At 43.2% G+C, this 16,711-nt stretch overlaps 1 protein-coding gene across 1 annotated transcript in view; it reads left to right on the forward strand.

The window, feature by feature from the left end:
• Nucleotides 1-16,711, forward strand: part of ETS1 (ETS proto-oncogene 1, transcription factor) — a 57,694-nt gene that overhangs the window by 19,825 nt on the left and 21,158 nt on the right. The window contains exons 2-6 of the mRNA XM_089652097.1: nucleotides 6,015-6,134; nucleotides 6,500-6,700; nucleotides 10,006-10,080; nucleotides 13,391-13,639; nucleotides 14,953-15,213. Coding sequence (XP_089508223.1) covers nucleotides 6,015-6,134; nucleotides 6,500-6,700; nucleotides 10,006-10,080; nucleotides 13,391-13,639; nucleotides 14,953-15,213 — 906 coding nt within the window. The remainder of the gene's footprint in view (nucleotides 1-6,014; nucleotides 6,135-6,499; nucleotides 6,701-10,005; nucleotides 10,081-13,390; nucleotides 13,640-14,952; nucleotides 15,214-16,711) is intronic.

The following is a 16,711-nucleotide window of genomic DNA, read 5'->3' on the forward strand; positions in this document are numbered from 1 at the left end:
ACTGAACTAGCCAATGGGCAATGAGGTATCTGCACTGAGGAATAACAGGGAGTGAGTTACAGCCTGCAGACACATAAGTGGGCATCTCCCTGATAAGAAGGTGGTTACTTCTGTGGGTGACTGCTGTGCCTTTGATGAACAGAAGCGGAAGTCCCCTTTAGTGAGTGGACGGAGATACAGACATTGAAATGCTGCATTTAGCTTTGCCCCTCCCACCTTCTGAGCCCACCTATCACAATTAAAGCAACAACAGTGAGGCTCAAGGGATGGAGCCAATTATGACCTTTACTGGAAAAGTCAAGATTTGAAAATAACTTCAGCTGCCTATATTTTGGGATCTATCTGCTGGTTGGTTTGCCACATGGTTTTCACCAAAGGCGACCTTTTCCTACGACATTTTCATCATATGTCCAGTTTGCCACGGTTGGTGACAGGGTGGCTCTTTGGAGAATAAGGTCGCCACCAGGGGCTGCATTCTGTAAGCAATCCCACTTTTGTTATGGCCGGTTGTTTATGGCATCTTTGGGAGGCGGTAAACGGTGCTATGATGTTCTCCGGGCTGATGGTTCCCCTCCAATCAGAGTTGGACTTATCTGCCCCACCAGTCTGAATGTGTCTTATCCTGTATGTCTTCCCTGCAGGGTGTCCTCTGCCCATCCCCTCCAGTACTGATCTGGGGCTAATTAAGGACAGCAGAACATTCTGTGATGTCTGTGATGGTGATTTTGTCCGTTACAGTTTTGAAGCCTTTAAAGCTAGTGAGTCATGGCTGCCGTGGCCTTATTTTCCATGAAGCGCCAGCTCAGTATTGCCTAAATTCTGGCCCCTTTCCAGGACATAAAAGTACTCTGATTGGTGTGCAGCTGCTTCCATCGTTTTCTGTGAAGAAGATCCTTCTCCATCAGAAGCCTATTCCATAGTCTGCAGTTAGTGCTACACAAAGATAGAAGACGTTATCCTGTCTGATGGGGGAATGTACACCACCACGGAGGTTAAAGAAGGACCCTGCCCAGATCAAAATGCAGGAAATTGTTCTGAAATGTGGAACCAATGAAGCAACCAAAGACCGCTAATCATCCCGTCATGTCTGTGCAATGATGGAATTGCTGGCAAGCAGCACAATGCCTGACACCCTCATACTTCATGCAACTACTGAGACACAGCTTTGTTTTTTAACATTCTATTTTTTCTTAACTTATAAAGAGAAGAAATCATAGAAGAAAACAGGCAGATCGGTATTGTAGAACTATAGGTGGCTTTGCTAATGCTTTTTTTTTAAAACACAGGCTGGTATGCACCCCTCTAGTTCCATCATCGGTGAGAGGGAGCATGTAGCTTAGCTTTTATACAGGGCTGAGCATGGAAAGCTGGCATTGCATGATGGTAACAGTGCTTTTGTTTTATCAGGTAAAATGGTAGCAGTGCTTTTATTCCTAGTTCAGACCTGCTGGGGAGAGGGGCAGGGCAAGAACAGAAGAAATTGTAACTTGCTGTTGTGTTTCCTGAGAGGGTAGTCATGGTGGCCTGGAGAATGAACTGGACACAACAATCAATCACAGTGCATAACGCATGTTAGAAGACTAAATATGGTTTCTGATTGGCCAATGTAGAAAACACAGGCATGTCTCCACTTCAGTAGGCCTTACAGGGAGAAACAGAGCAAGAAAACTTACATTTTACCTCCCAAAATCGGAGTGACACTGAAGACAACCCCACTGCCACACAAAACACTCCCCTGGAGTCATGTTCTGGCTTATTGTCTCCAATTTTCAGCCTCTTGTTCATTGACCGCAGCTGCAATAGCTTCACTTCCACAATCCCTACAATGCTCACAATGTGCAGCCATTGTTCTCAGCTCCTTCTTCCTAGTCTTGCCTGCATGCACTGCAGTGTGAGGGTGCAGAGGGTCATGTGATGAGAAGATGCAGTCCTAACCATAAGGGTGACCATCCAACTGGGTCTGACTGCATACATTATACAATAGGAAGGAAAAATGAGATGCTAATTGGCGTGTGCTATAGTCTGTATAGAGTATAAATACTAGGCTGCTAAGCATGCATGACAACGTGGGGTCAAACAAAAGGAATGCTTGTGATCCACCCTGTCTGGAGGGGCAGTGTCTGTGTCCAAAGAAATATTCTATAGTAGGGCAAATGTTAATACAGTTGGAATGTTTATTGTAGGTGTCAGGAGAGCCAACACATTTCAAGTATCTGCATCCCCTTCATCAGGGCTATTAACAGATATAATAAATCTTAACTATTCTGAGCTTCCACCACAGTAGACAAGTGCAGTAAACTGAAGCCTCCTTAAGCGATCAAGCCCTCTTGATGGAATACATCAAAAGAAAATAAACTTTATACCACTTCTACAAGGAAATCCTGTGAAACCATCACCCACGGTTAAATGTAAAAAAAAAATATTTCTTTTTATTGATTAGTTTTACTGTGTGGTGATTTGACATTATTTCTTTGTAGAAGCATTACATTGTTTCTGCTTTCTATTGTTTTATTAGACACATTTAGTTTTATTTAAGATATAAATTTTGCAATTCAGAAAAAATGCATATAAAAATGTGTATTTATAACCAAATGTATATACACAAATACACTTCACACATACATGATTCAATTGTTGTTTTTTACAGTGTATATTTGTGTGTTTGGATCTGTCCCTCTCTCATGCCATTCTTCCTCAGAATATATAGGATGTTATTGTGAATGATCCTCGCAGACTCTTGTGAGTGGCAGGCCTGGCATTGAACTTGCTGTGACTCAGGTTAATATGAGGGAGGTGAAATGGCTCAGCGGGCAGGATAATACGGCTGTGAAGGCAACACCGCTCTCCGCTAGTTTTTCCTGTGGCCAGATGCCAGGGAGGCTCCCACGTTTTTGGCATGTCACAGTAGAGTGTTTTTTAGGATGCACCACTCCGGATTTGGCACACAAATATTCCTAGAGGTGAATCTGCACGTGTCATGTTCTCGCTAGAAATAAATCATTTAGCACTGGGCAATACAGAGGGCTGAATCAAATCCTCTTATTACTTCATAAGAACATGTTTTGTTTTATTTTTTTACAATAAAATGTAGATTGCCAAACCCTAGATGTGGTGGCTGTATTTTTTCTTTTTAAGGATTTTTTCTCTTTATTTCGCTTGGTGACCCTGCCAGTAACATACTTTCTGTCCTAGGGTGACAAATCTGACTCGCTGTACTGTATCCATAGAGAAACATTGTTGTCACCCTAGGACAGGATTACAGAACACCTCTCTCTCTCTCCTCATCTCTATAACACAAGGGAGGTGTTCTGTAGTCCACCGATATACATGGGAGCAATGTAACCAATGAGTGCTGCACAGGAAGTCATTTCTGGCAAGATCGCTAGGTGTTTTTATACTTATCGAATAGAACTAACTAAACTGTTTTAAATATTTAGTTAACAGACCAAAAGGGAACAAATGGGATAAGTTTGTTGATAGCATTTACAGATGCAAGAAGGTTTGTTACATGTTGTATATCAGCTGAATAAAGGCTGTGCTGCACCATACATATATACCCAGTAGTGAACTAATGTAGAACTTAGGAACCATTTGTGCTAATGTTCATGCCAAATCCATATGACTCGGCTGGTTATGCAGTCATTAAAAAATGGCAACTATATATTCTGATACTGCCAGTAAAACATGTTTTAGATGCTAGGGGCTGAGGTGGGGGGTGTAAGGAGCTCAGTGGAGAGCACAGGGTGGTTGTCACTAGTATGATGGTGCTCTTCCATAGTCTGATGAACTGACATGGGGTATAGGGATGGGGAGCCACAATGGTGAATGGTTATGCCATCATCCTAGCTGTGCTACTTGGCAGAAGAATGTGAAGACTGGCTGAACAGAGTTGAAAATGTTTTTTTTTTGTGGGGGAAAATAGTTAACAAATATGTATTTCAAGTGTGCAATTTATTTCGGGGTGAATGGATAGCAGTGGGGTAAGAGGTGATAGGGGAGGCAGTTGAGGTGGCAGTACAAAATATTAATGGCCGTTCCAGGGGGGAAGAGCAGAGATCTTCATTATAAGCAGGTCCTAATCCTGGGGGCATTCAAGACATATCCAACAGCCGCAAACAGTTAAATTACTTTCTCTGGATGTTGGGACATATTATGCCGGTATGAAGGGGGGGGGGGGAGATTACATGCAGAGTTGGTCTAGGTCAGGGGTGGGCAAACGTTTTGACTTGAGGGCCGCAATGGGTTCATATATTGGACCCGGGGGCCGGACTAGCTGCTGGCCGGCCCAGCCACTACCATGCCATCCATAGTAAGTATAGTAATATTCCCCCATAGTAAGCATAGTAATTAATCCCCCATAGTAATTCATCCCCCATAGTAATTCATCCCCCATAGTAATTCATCCCCCATAGTAATTCATCCCCCATATAGTAATTCATCCCCCATAGTAATTCATCCCCCATAGTAATTCATCTCCCATATAGTAATTCATCCCCCATATAGTAATTCATCCCCCATATAGTAATTCATCCCCCATAGTAATTCAACCCCCATATAGTTAATCATCCCCCATATAGTAATTCATCCCCCATAGTAATTCATCCCCCATATAGTAATTCATCCCCCATATAGTAATTCATCCCCTGTAGTAATTCATCCCCCATAGTAATTCATCCCCCATAGTAATTCATCCCCCCTATAGTAATTCATTCCCCATATTGTGTCAATTCACTTACCTTTGCTACGCGCGTTCCTCTCGCCGTGTTGCCGCGCCGTTCCGGTCTTCAGGGCGGACTGTGAGAGGAGAGGAGTTTGTCACGCTGCCCCGCCTACATCCTGACAGCCAATGTTTGCCACGCTCCGCGGGCCGGATTAAAAGGTCCGCCGGGCCGTAGTTTGCCCATTGCTAGTCTAGGTAAAGGGGAAGAGAGGTTATGTTGTACAGCTGAGTGCAGAGAAGAGGGTTGGGTGCAGAGAAGGGGTTATAGGAGGAATATGGTGCAGAGGAAAGCCTGGATGAGGGCTATGTGCAGAAAAGGGCTTATAAAAGGTGGGAGGGGGGTGAGGGGTTTTAGGGGTTGGACGCTTGGTGCAGAGAAGGGGGTTATAGGAGTTGAGCAGAGTGGTGCATAATTAGGTGTTTTAGGGGGTTTAGGTGCAGAGGAGGAATGTTTGGAATTGAGGAAAGTAAACAGGAGGGGTTGAGGAGGTTAGGTACTGTACAGAGAAGGGGGTTATTAGAGTTGGAGGGGTTAGATGTGATGTGGAGGAGGTTTTTTGGAGTTGAGGAGAATGGTGCAAATTTTTTTTTTTATGTGGGGGGTAGTTGATGAAGGGGGGTTGATTGAGTTGGGGGGTTAGATGCTGAGAAGGGGTGATGAAAAGACATTGAGGAAGTTGGTTGGAGGGGGTATCAGATGCGTAGGATGGGTTACAGGAGTTGAGCAGAGTGGTACGGGGGAAGGGTTCTTGAAATTGGGGGTTAGGTGTGGAGGAGGGTTATTGGGGTTAAGAATGGTGTAGAGAAGGGGTTTGGGGGGCTAGTTGATGAAGGAAGTTTATCTGAATTTGGAGTGCTGAAGAAGAGTTGAAGGAGTCAGTGGTTAGGTGCTGAGAAGGCGTTGATGAAGCTGGGGGAATTAGATGCATAGGAGGGGTTACTGGAGTTGAACAGAGTGGTGTGGGGGAAGAGTTCTTGAAATTGGAGGTAACGAAGGGTTATTGGTATTGAGGAGAATGACATAGAGAAGTGATTTTGGGGGGGTTAGCTGTTGAAGGGGGGTTGATTGATTTTGGGGAGTAGGTGCTGAAGAGGGGTTGATGGAGTTGGGGGTTAGGTTGTGAGAAGGCGTTGATGAATTTTGGGGGATTAGATGCAGATGAAGGATTATATGAGTTTAGCAGAGTGGTTTGGGGGAAGGGTTATTGAAACTGGGGGTAGATGTAGAGGAGGGGGTTAGTATATAATATATTGATGTGTGGAGACTCTGTGGTAATTATGCTGTTCCCCACAGATATGGAGTGCGCTGATGTGCCTCTGCTGACCCCCAGCAGTAAGGAGATGATGTCACAGGCTCTCCGCGCCACCTTCAGCGGCTTCACGAAGGAACAGCAACGTCTGGGCATCCCCTTTGGTGAGATTTCAGAGACTGATTCTTAATATCCTCTTGTTTAGATGAAGTAAAATGCCTGTTTGAAAAGCCTCTGTTGAGCTCCTTTTATTCTCTAACTCTCAAGTTGCATACTAGTTCCAAGTCAAAGACTGTACTTTCAGTAAAGCTGAATCCGCTCAGCATCACTATCTAGAGTTAGTATGCAGTTCATGAGTTGATAATAAAGGTTTCTATCTGTGGGTTCTCACACAGGCACCCTGCATTGTGGCTGTTACTGCCAGTAATCTTCTAAAAGACCATTGGCTTTGTTGGCTACTGGCTTTCATATCAGTACTGTGGTCTTGCATTCTGCATCCTAAATAGCTTTTGCAACTTCTTTCTGGCAGATCCGCGGGAGTGGACGGACGCTCATGTCAGGGAATGGGTGTCTTGGGCAGTCATTGAGTTCACGCTAAAGGGAGTGGAGCTACAGAAGTTCTGTATGAGTGGAGCAGCGCTGTGTGCTCTTGGGAAGGACCGATTCTTGGACCTCGCACCAGACTTTGTCGGAGACATCCTGTGGGAGCACTTAGACATCTTGCAAAAAGGTGATACAGCATCTTCTCTTCATTAGGGCAGCTCTGATCAGATGTCATACACTCATAGATGGTGTCTTTGGCAATATGTAGTCTAGTAACTAAAAGCCTCAGCACACTAAAGAGCCAAGCTTGTCTCATTTCTAAGTTGAACTTGAATTTTTCCAAAAGTTAGTATGTAATTATCACCAGAAGGAGTAAGAATATCAGGTGTTTGTATTGATGGGAATTAACATAGCTTAGAAATCTGCTCCTAGCTACACTATATGGCCAAATGTCTGTTGATATCTGACCACCAATATGATCCTCTTGGATATTAGTCTCCAAACTGCGGACCGTGGGCCAAATGTGGCCCATTGCTTGCCTTAGTCTAGCCCTTGGGGCACCATTCCTCCCACTAACACCAACAAGGAGGCACCATTTCTCCCACTGTCACCAACAAGGAGACACCATTCCTCCCACTGACACCAACAAGGAGGCACCATTCCTCCCACTGACACCAACAAGGAGACAACACCATTCCTCCCACTGACACCAACAAGGAGGCACCATTCCTCCCACTGACACCAACAAGGAGGCACCATTCCTCCCACTGACACCAACAAGGAGGCACCATTCCTCCCACTGACACCAACAAGGAGGCACCATTCTTCCCACTGACACCAACAGTAGAGACCATTCCTCTCACTGACACTAACAATAGGACATTTTTTCTTTCCACTGCCACCAATGATGGGGCATTTTTCCCCCACTGACACCAGCAAAGGGACATATTTTCTCCTACTGATATAAACAGTTGGGTACTAATCATCCAATACTAATGATAGGGCACTATTCCTCCAACTAATACCATTGATGGAGCACTATTCCTCCCAATAATGCCAATGATGGGGCACTATTTATTCAACTAATATCAATGACGGGGTACTATTCCTCCCAATAATTGATGGGGCACTATTCCTCCCAATAATGGGGCACTATTCCTCCCAATGATACCAATGATGGGGCACTATTCCTCCCAATGATACCAATGATGGGGCACTATTCCTTCTTTCACAGACTACAGACAATATGGGGTTGATTTACTGAAACTGGAGAGTGCAAAATCTGGTGCAGTTCTGCATATAAACCAATCCGATCCAGATTTTTTTGTCAAAGATTAAAAAAACAACTCAGATGTTAGAAGCTGATTGGCTATCATACACAGCTGCACCAGATTTTTCACTCTTCCTTAGTTTGGATTAATCAACTCATATGTATTTTTTTACTCCCACTGATACTGGAGCATTTTTTACTCCCACTGGCCATTCCAGCGCCCCTAAAGTCTAAAGGGCAGTAAACTGGCCCTTTATTTTGAAATTTTGGAGACCCCTGCTCTTGGACATCCCATTCCAGAATCATGGACATTAGAATGGAATTGCCTCCCACACCCCGTCTATAACAGCTTTCACTCTAAAGGCCTTGCACAAAATATTGAAGTGTGTCTGTGCGAGAAGACCTGACTCACAATAGGCAGTCCAATTCATTCCAAAGGTGTTCAGTAGAATTGGGGTTAGGGCTCTGTTCAGGACAAAACTGTTCAAACCATGTCTTTATGGAGCTGCCTTTGTACACAGGGGCACAGTTATACTGGAACATGAAATGGTCTTCCCCAAACTGTTACCACAAGGCTGGGAGCTCAAAATAGTCTAAAATGCTAATTGTCTAAATGTATGTTTTCGTATTAACAGCATCTTTTACTGGAAACTCCTGTACTGCATCAATGGGAGAGGGATCAATATACTTTCACCTATATAGTATGTATGAGGTTGCATTGATCAATTTACTTTCAATCCTTCCTCTTAGCAATGATTTATGAGTTTATTAAACCATGTAGGGGAGTGGTCGTTAATTTAAAAGTTATTGGTGGGCTTATATGTGGCCCTTGATAAATCCAAAGGGCTGCATATAATATGTACAGGACACAGAATATAGGGCTGAACTTGAAAATTCAGTGGCAGTTTTATCAGGAGTTCTGTTTTATCTGCAGTAAGTAAAACACAGTTTCAGCCATATAAACGGGGGCTACTAACCCCACAGAGTATGGCGGTGTAGTGAGCCGCAGTGATGTGCAGTAACCCACAGCCACCAATCAGAATTCACTTCTTGCTGAAAGGGAATTTGATTGGCTGCTATGTGTTTGCGTTACCTTACTTTGCAAGCATGTCTTTGTTTTAGTTACTTTGCCACATCGAGCTGCCTCTGGGTCCATACATGAGCCTTCCACAACCAAGAAACCAGGAAAGTGAACCTGTCTATCTGCCTTGGAACGGTTTACTTGTGAACATTTGTTTCTTGGCAGCAGATTTTCGGTTTATCAGACTCCCACATAGTACTCAATAAAATGCTGAACATTTATGTAAATGACAGGGAGCCAGGCATTGGTCCAGGGTCTTGCACTGGGAAAATTGGGTAATCAGAAAAGGTCAATCTACCACAAACAAGCGCAGTTGCCTGGCGTTGACACAATTGTGCTTCTGAGTGAATTTTATTGCAGTGAATTCCTTCTGAAAACAGACCGTATTCACACTCCCAGCAAAAACAAAATCAACATATTATAGTTGACTCTCCACCTCATTGGCTGGATCTTCTTATTCAAGTTGCATTTTAAATAACCCCAAGTCTCAAAAAGAAGTGATCCTGCACTGTGCTGCAGCAAATTCTTGTGAGATTTGGGCTACTCCACATTCCCAGGTATCTTGTTGGCTGGAGGATGATGTCACCCCTTGCACTACAGAAGGCCAGGAAAGGTAAGTACATTATCTATTTTTGCCCACACAGGTTTATGCAGCATTTTAGGAGTTGGGAAGGGGGCACTATGGATAAGCGGATCTTGCCACTGCGGTTCAAGGTCTGCATTAACATGGATAAAGACAAGCTGCCTGCCCCCGCCCAACCAAGAGATACTGAGAGACTGTCCCATCATTATGAAGGCCTCTCATCGAACTACATGCATTTCCAGCAGACAAAAGGTAAAACCGAAGCTACCAATCCTTATATCACAGCAAAAACTTCTGAACTCCCAGATAATCCTTCCAGTATAATTACACTGTGCAGTATCATGTCTGCCATTTTTAGGAATGTGTGACCTCTCTGTATTCTTGTCATATGACAGTGATGCAGGCAGTGGGTACATGGTACTGGAGAGAACTTTCTATGTTAGTTCTGCCATAAATCACATCCTGCTTTATTAAAATTGCCATTTATATCTGCAGAGATAAAAAGTGATGTCTGGGTCCTTGTCTAATGTTTTTTTTTTCTTGTAATTTTTCTGTTAGACTCCAAATTGTACCAGACAAGTGAGCTGACCCCTGCCTATCCTGAGCCCAGATACACCACCGACTACTTTATCAGTGAGTATTTCCAGAACCCTCTGACTTGGGTAAAATAGCATGACTATGCCTTGTACACACGGGCTTTAGCTTGTATAAGATAAGGGTGTACAGAATGCCTGTGCTAAGCATTTGTAGAGCATTTGACAAGCTTCATTCAACTTTGCTGAAGTGTTTAAACACTCTTTGGGTCCAGTTAGGGGATGTTAAAGTGTACAATAACTGTCCACAAAGTGCATAATTTCACTAAACCAATTTTTTTTGCCTCTTATCTTGAGGCCATGTTCCCCTAGATCTCATTGTCTGATACAGGGGCAGAGATTAGTTTCAGCATGTGAAGAAGCGGAGTGTCTGAATCTTATATGAAAGAACACATCCTTGGCATTCTATAAGATGTGCATGTTCCTACCTGCTGACAGATAATATCTGCAGCATCCAGCAGGGAGAGACATGTATGTCTAAAGGGATACCAGCGATGTGCTTTCTTCATTTAAAGCTTGGGCTCAGAGCTTTGCATCCACCAAGGGGAAAACTAGATCATGCGCAGTGAGGGTGTCAATGCTAAAGATGGAGGATCAACTGGATTGCCACTGCAAATAAGGAAGTAGAGGGAAATACCAGGATCAACAAGGTATTTAGTATCTGAGAATATTGTAATGAAAGAAATTGAGAACACAGAAAGAGAAATTCATTTTAGCGCTAACAACCTTCTGGGTTTACTCCTTGTTCACATGTGCGGCAGGCACGTTCCAATGCTTTACAGAGGTGTTTCAAAGGCGGTGAGGAGGTGAGATGTCACCTCTTTACCACCTGAGTTATACTTCTAATTTATGTACTACCATGGTGCAATTGTGTGCATTGCCCACAGTGGAGATGCTTTTCTGGTGTGGCCCAATAGAACTGCATTACTCGTGTTCAGCAGCAGCACTGACCAAAGTGGCATGCTGTTTAACTTTTGTTGTGGCATGTGTACAGCCTTGAGTGGTCAAAGAGCTGAACTTTAACTACTTGATATTGGAACTAAAGTTTTCTTTAAAGGCTTTAATAAAAGCTGCTGAAACTAGTCAAAAGCTTTAGAAAGGTTTGCTGTGCACACTGCTCTTAGAGTGCCCTACAGGACAATATATAAGAGCATTCTGTGGTGGCCATTTCATCATAGAGTAAGGCAGTGTTACTCAACCTTTTTACAGTCAAGGCACCCATTAACCTTCTGCACAATCCCAAGGCACCCATTCTAAAATGTAAAAAAACCCTATTCTAATAGTTTAACATAACGCAGCAACATCCACACTTGTAGCACACTCAATGTTAGAGGTGATTTATTCTTCCAAAGCAAATATACCTTTGCACACTGGTACTGACAGTATTTCAGTGTTTCTCTCCCTCACTCAGCTAATGTGACCCCATTCTAATGGAGAGGAGCAGGGTAGGGGCAAACAAGGATGCTGTGCAGGCACTCAACATCCTCCTTATCAACTGATGATGTCATTGGTTGTTAGGAAGCTGGCAGCTAGAAGGTTGTAAAAGTGCACAATGAAAGCCTGTGGCTTTGTGTACTAAAAGGCAGGCTTGATCCACCTACTGGCTGGCTGCCCAACGTGTAGGCATTTTGCCAAGGCACCCTTGAAGAAGCCTGAAGCACCCCTGGTTAAAAAAGGCTGATGTAAGGTACTTTTTTCACAGAATGATCATTTTGAAAGCAATTAGACCCCCAAATCTGAACAATATATGTATACTGGGAAGGACACCCAGGTCCTGAAAGCTTCAGTCCACTGCCATCTCTATTACATTATCTGTATCCTTAAAAAATATGTAAAAAATGTTGCCAGAACCTTTACTTTAGATTTCTGTTCCTTGGTTCATATAAAAATATATTTAAAAATAAATTCAACAACTTGTATGTAAAACTGTTATCAGAATTAAACCAGAAGGATTGTTGCATCCCTTTCTCTACATCACTTAATACAGTTATATAGTATATGAGTATCTATCTTATTAAAGTGGAACTTCATTCTCTCAACCAACATTGACTGTTTTTAATCCTTGTGCCGCTAGCATTACCACATAGACAAGAAAGTATATATTCACTTGTGTTAAACTTTTTTTTTTTTACATTTCTTCAGTTTCTTCCTGGTTTCTTTGCCTAGGAAAATGATGTCATACATCCCAGGAGTCTTCAGGAGGGGAGGGAGGGTTCTTAGCTAAGCCAATGCCTGAGCTATGGGCAGATGGATTCCAGGAAGTAAATACTACATGAATCATCAATCACCTTATTCAAGATGGCCACTGCCAGAAATGCCAGGGGTTGTTTTTCAAAATGATTTCTAAGCAAAATAAAGCATGGATACATGGATGGATGGGGGAGATTGCTTTGAATATTAACAATTAATTAAATAGCATTTTTGGTTTGTGGTGCTCAGGTGCTGTGCAGTTAAAATTTATTTACAGTTACTGTTTCTGACTTGATGCTAGTTCAATTAAGAAGAACAAATGATATTCTATACTGCATTTTGTTTTATAATGGATACTATGTCTGCTTCTTTCTTTCTTATGAAAGAGACTAAATTCATAAATAAAAAATGTATTTAAAAAATGGTGCCAGGTGAGGGAAGCTGAATTTGTGCCAGGGTTTGAGTAAAGCAGAAGTAAACATTGGCAGTGAGCTTTTGCCATAATCTGCAGGTATTCACAGTTTACTTGCAGACTATGGCACACAGCTACCTGTTACTGTTGTTTCTCCTACCACTGCCATCTCCCCTGGCAGTGGATGATGTAGCTCTTGCACATGCGCCCGCAAGTTCCATAGTTTTCAGAAACTGGCACTTCTTATAGATGCCGAAAATGATCCTAGTGTGTACCCTGCATGCCATGTGCACCACACCGTGTATACAGAACATATAAACATGCTACCAGAAAGAGGAAGAAGTCTTTTGACAGAATAGACTTTGCATGTCTTTTTTTGCAAACAATCCTTCCCACCTAGCAATTCTCTTTATTTTTAGAGTTGAATTTCTCCCCAGGAGAACCATGCTTACCTATACACAAGCCCTTCAGTGTTTGAAGCGCAGGAAACTCGACCTGAGAAATGCCATGCACCCATCACTGGAGTGCATCTAGACCAGAAGTTGCTGCAATAGATCAGCAACACTGACATTCAACAATGAGGGGAAAAAGGTTAAAATCATAATTTTATCTTTAAAACAAGTAATTGCACAAATTTCAGAGAGCAATCAAAATGTAATCCAGTTAAGGTCAACATTTGTTTAAATTTTTATGTCAAAAGCCATGTCTTGTATCATCTCGGTAACATCAGTCTTGTCCTCGGTTGCAGGTTACGGAAGTGAACATGCACAGTGCGTTCCCCCCTCGGAGTTCTCAGAGCCCAGCTTTATCACAGAATCCTACCAGACTCTCCACCCCATCAGCTCAGAGGAACTCTTGTCTTTGAAATATGAGACAGACTACCCCACCCCCATCCTGAGAGACCCCCTACAGCCTGACTCTCTCCAGGGAGACTACTTCACTATCAAGCAGGAGGTGGTGTCACCGGACAACATGTGTGTGGGCAGGATCAGCCGAGGTAAGGGGGATCCACAGACTGTATCCTGAGTTCTGATAGCCACAGCCTGACCCAAGTTGGACAGACATACAACTTGCCACACTGGGGCCCCATTCAAGTATTTTTATTTATTAGAAATTGGCTTCTCTAACTCATTTTTAGGAGTTTTACCGTTTGGCACAATTTTTCAAAATTCAATGTATTGCCATGCTAATCCTGTTTGCTTGGAGCTGGCAGGCAGTTCAGAATCTTCTGAAGATTCTAATGTAAATTTTTAATATTTAAAATTCTGTGTGTCTGTTAGCAAAGTAGAAAAACCTATTCATTGATGGCAACCAGTTCAATGCAACTGGCTCTGGTAAAATAACAAATAGGGAGAATGTGACTGGCTGCCCAGCTCAGCTAAACAACAGATATGACAGATGACATGCAATGGGCCTGGCTAGTCATGTGGGAAACAGCAAAGTAACTGACAACGTTCATTCCACCTTTCACCAAGTTTAGTTTAAATGTTGTCATGTCCATGTTAAACTGGGTAATATCTGACATACAACTCCTCTGATATTAAATATTTACGGAGCATGTCCACTATGACAGAGATGACCCTTAAAGTGTTACTAAACCCCGGACTCTGCATTCACTAGATCTGATCTCCCACAGGACACAGAACATGGAAATGCAATTATTTTAGTAAATATAAATTGCTACCGTAAATACCTTTTTTCATCAGTGGTTAGAGCAGTCTTGTGACTTCTATCAGTGTTCAACAGAGCACTGGTTATAGCTTGTAGGAGGAGTTTTCTCTAGGAGGGTGCAGAACCCCTGACCTCTGTTTGAACAGTGCTGATTGGCCCTGTGCTGATCACATGCACTTTCCCAAGAAAAAAAAAAACCTCTAGCAATACACACCAAATTGAGTACATGCAGAGTGGCTCCACAGGATATGTCTTATCAGGAGATAATTGGGGGGCACTGGAAGAAGGGGAGGATCAGAGAAGTCAAGATCAAACAGCATTTTTACACAATGCACAGGATTAACCACTTAGGTTCCACAGTGAGTATAACAAGCATGTTTTACTGCATATACAGACAGATTTTACTGTTGTGGGTTTAGTAACACTTTAAAGCCTAGTGTCTGTGTCACCTATCATACTTCTAGCACAGACTGTGCAATGTAGGAAAACAGCTGATTGGTTGCTGTGGGCAAGCAACCCGTTTGCCACAAGTCAATGCCACTTAAGGCCGACACCACAGACAGGACTTCACAATAGCGAGACATTGTTTTGTCAGGGTTTCAGCTGTCATTTAAGTAACGGGCTGGTGTTTGTGGACAGGCAAGCTTGGCGGACAGGAGTCATTTGAGAGTATCGAGAGTCACGACAGCTGTGACCGCCTCACTCAGTCATGGAGCAGCCAGTCTTCGTACAATAGCCTGCAGCGTGTCCCATCGTATGACAGCTTTGACTCGGAGGATTACCAGCCTGCACTGCCCAACCACAAACCAAAAGGAACCTTCAAGGACTATGTGAGGGACCGAGCCGAGCTGAATAAAGACAAGCCAGTCATCCCTGCTGCTGCCCTTGCAGGATACACAGGTAGGCTGACAATGTGTGACAGAAGAAGCGGGCCTAATGTAGCATGTATGAGGGGAGGAGATATCAAGATGTCAGGACATATACAGATCTCCAGTGGGTTGTAGTACAGGCAGTGTGTGTGGGGGGGGGGCATTTCAAGACATATGGGCCCATAGTGGCAGGTAAATTTGGAAACATACAGGTCTAAACTGGGTGTACTTGAGAAGGTTTGAGGTAAAGGTATTGGAAGACACATAGGTCTGTAGTGGGAATTACTTGTCAACATGGAACAATTGGAGGTATATGGGCTCACAGTGGCAACAATTGGGGGGTGTAATAGGAAAGAAATTTGGAGATATACAGGCCTGTAGTAGGATATAGTAGGGGGGTACATTTGTAGGTATACATCTCAGTAGTTTGGTGTCGTATGGAGAACACTTGGAGCTATATCGGACAGTAGAGGGGTATAATAGGGGAAGGGTGGATGTTTGAGAGCAAAGGTGGACAGGCCATAGTGAAGGATAGCAGGTGAACATCTGGATGAATATGGGCCTAATGTGGGCAAACATTTGCATGTATATGAGCCCCTGCTAGGGCATGCTGGAAAAGAACATTAAGAGGTATACGAACCTACAGTTGGGTATAGAAGAGGGAACATTAGAGATATACAGGCCCATAGTCGAAAGGGCACATTTGGAATTATACAAGTCGTATGTGGGTTTAGTATGAGCTAAGATTGGAGGTATATGGGCCCATAGTTGGATTAGTAGGGGGGACACATAGGAATATGTGCCTATAGTGGGGTAAAGTCGGGGCCACCTTTGGGGGTATATGGGCCCTTACTGAGGGAGGACATTTGGAGGTATACAGATTCATAGTGGGGTATAGTAGAGGAGACATTTAGATGTACAGGTGAAACTCGAAAAATTAGAATATTGTGCAAAAGTTCATTTATTTCAGTAATGCAACTTAAAAGGTGAAACTAATATATGACATAGACTCATTACATGCAAAGCAAGATAGTTCAAGCCGTGATTTGTCATAATTGTGATGATTATGGCTTACAGCTCATGAAAACTCCAAATCCACAATCTCAGAAAATTAGAATATTACATGCATCCAATAAAACAAGGATTGTACATAGAACAATATCAGACCTCTGAAAAGTATAAGCATGCATATGTACTCAGTACTTGGTTTGGGCCCCTTTTGCAGCAATTACTACCTCAATGCGTCGTGGCATGGAAGCTATCAGCCTGTGGCACTGCTGAGGTGTTATGGAAGACCAGGATGCTTCAATAGCGGCCTTCAGCTCTTCTGCATTGTTCGGTCTCATGTCTCTCATCTTTCTCTTGGCAATGCCCCATAGATTCTCTATGGGTTCAGGTCAGGCGAGTTTGCTGGCCAATCAAGCACAGTAATCCCACGGTCATTGAACCAGGTTTTGGTGCTTTTGGCAGTGTGGGCAGGTGCCAAGTCCTGCTGGAAAATGAAGTCAGCATCCCCATAAAGCTGATCT

This window comes from Staurois parvus, unplaced genomic scaffold (assembly GCF_062004578.1).
Source record: "Staurois parvus isolate SC_StPar_1 unplaced genomic scaffold, SC_StPar_1.0 ptg000671l, whole genome shotgun sequence".
Classification (NCBI taxonomy): Eukaryota; Metazoa; Chordata; class Amphibia; order Anura; family Ranidae; genus Staurois; species Staurois parvus.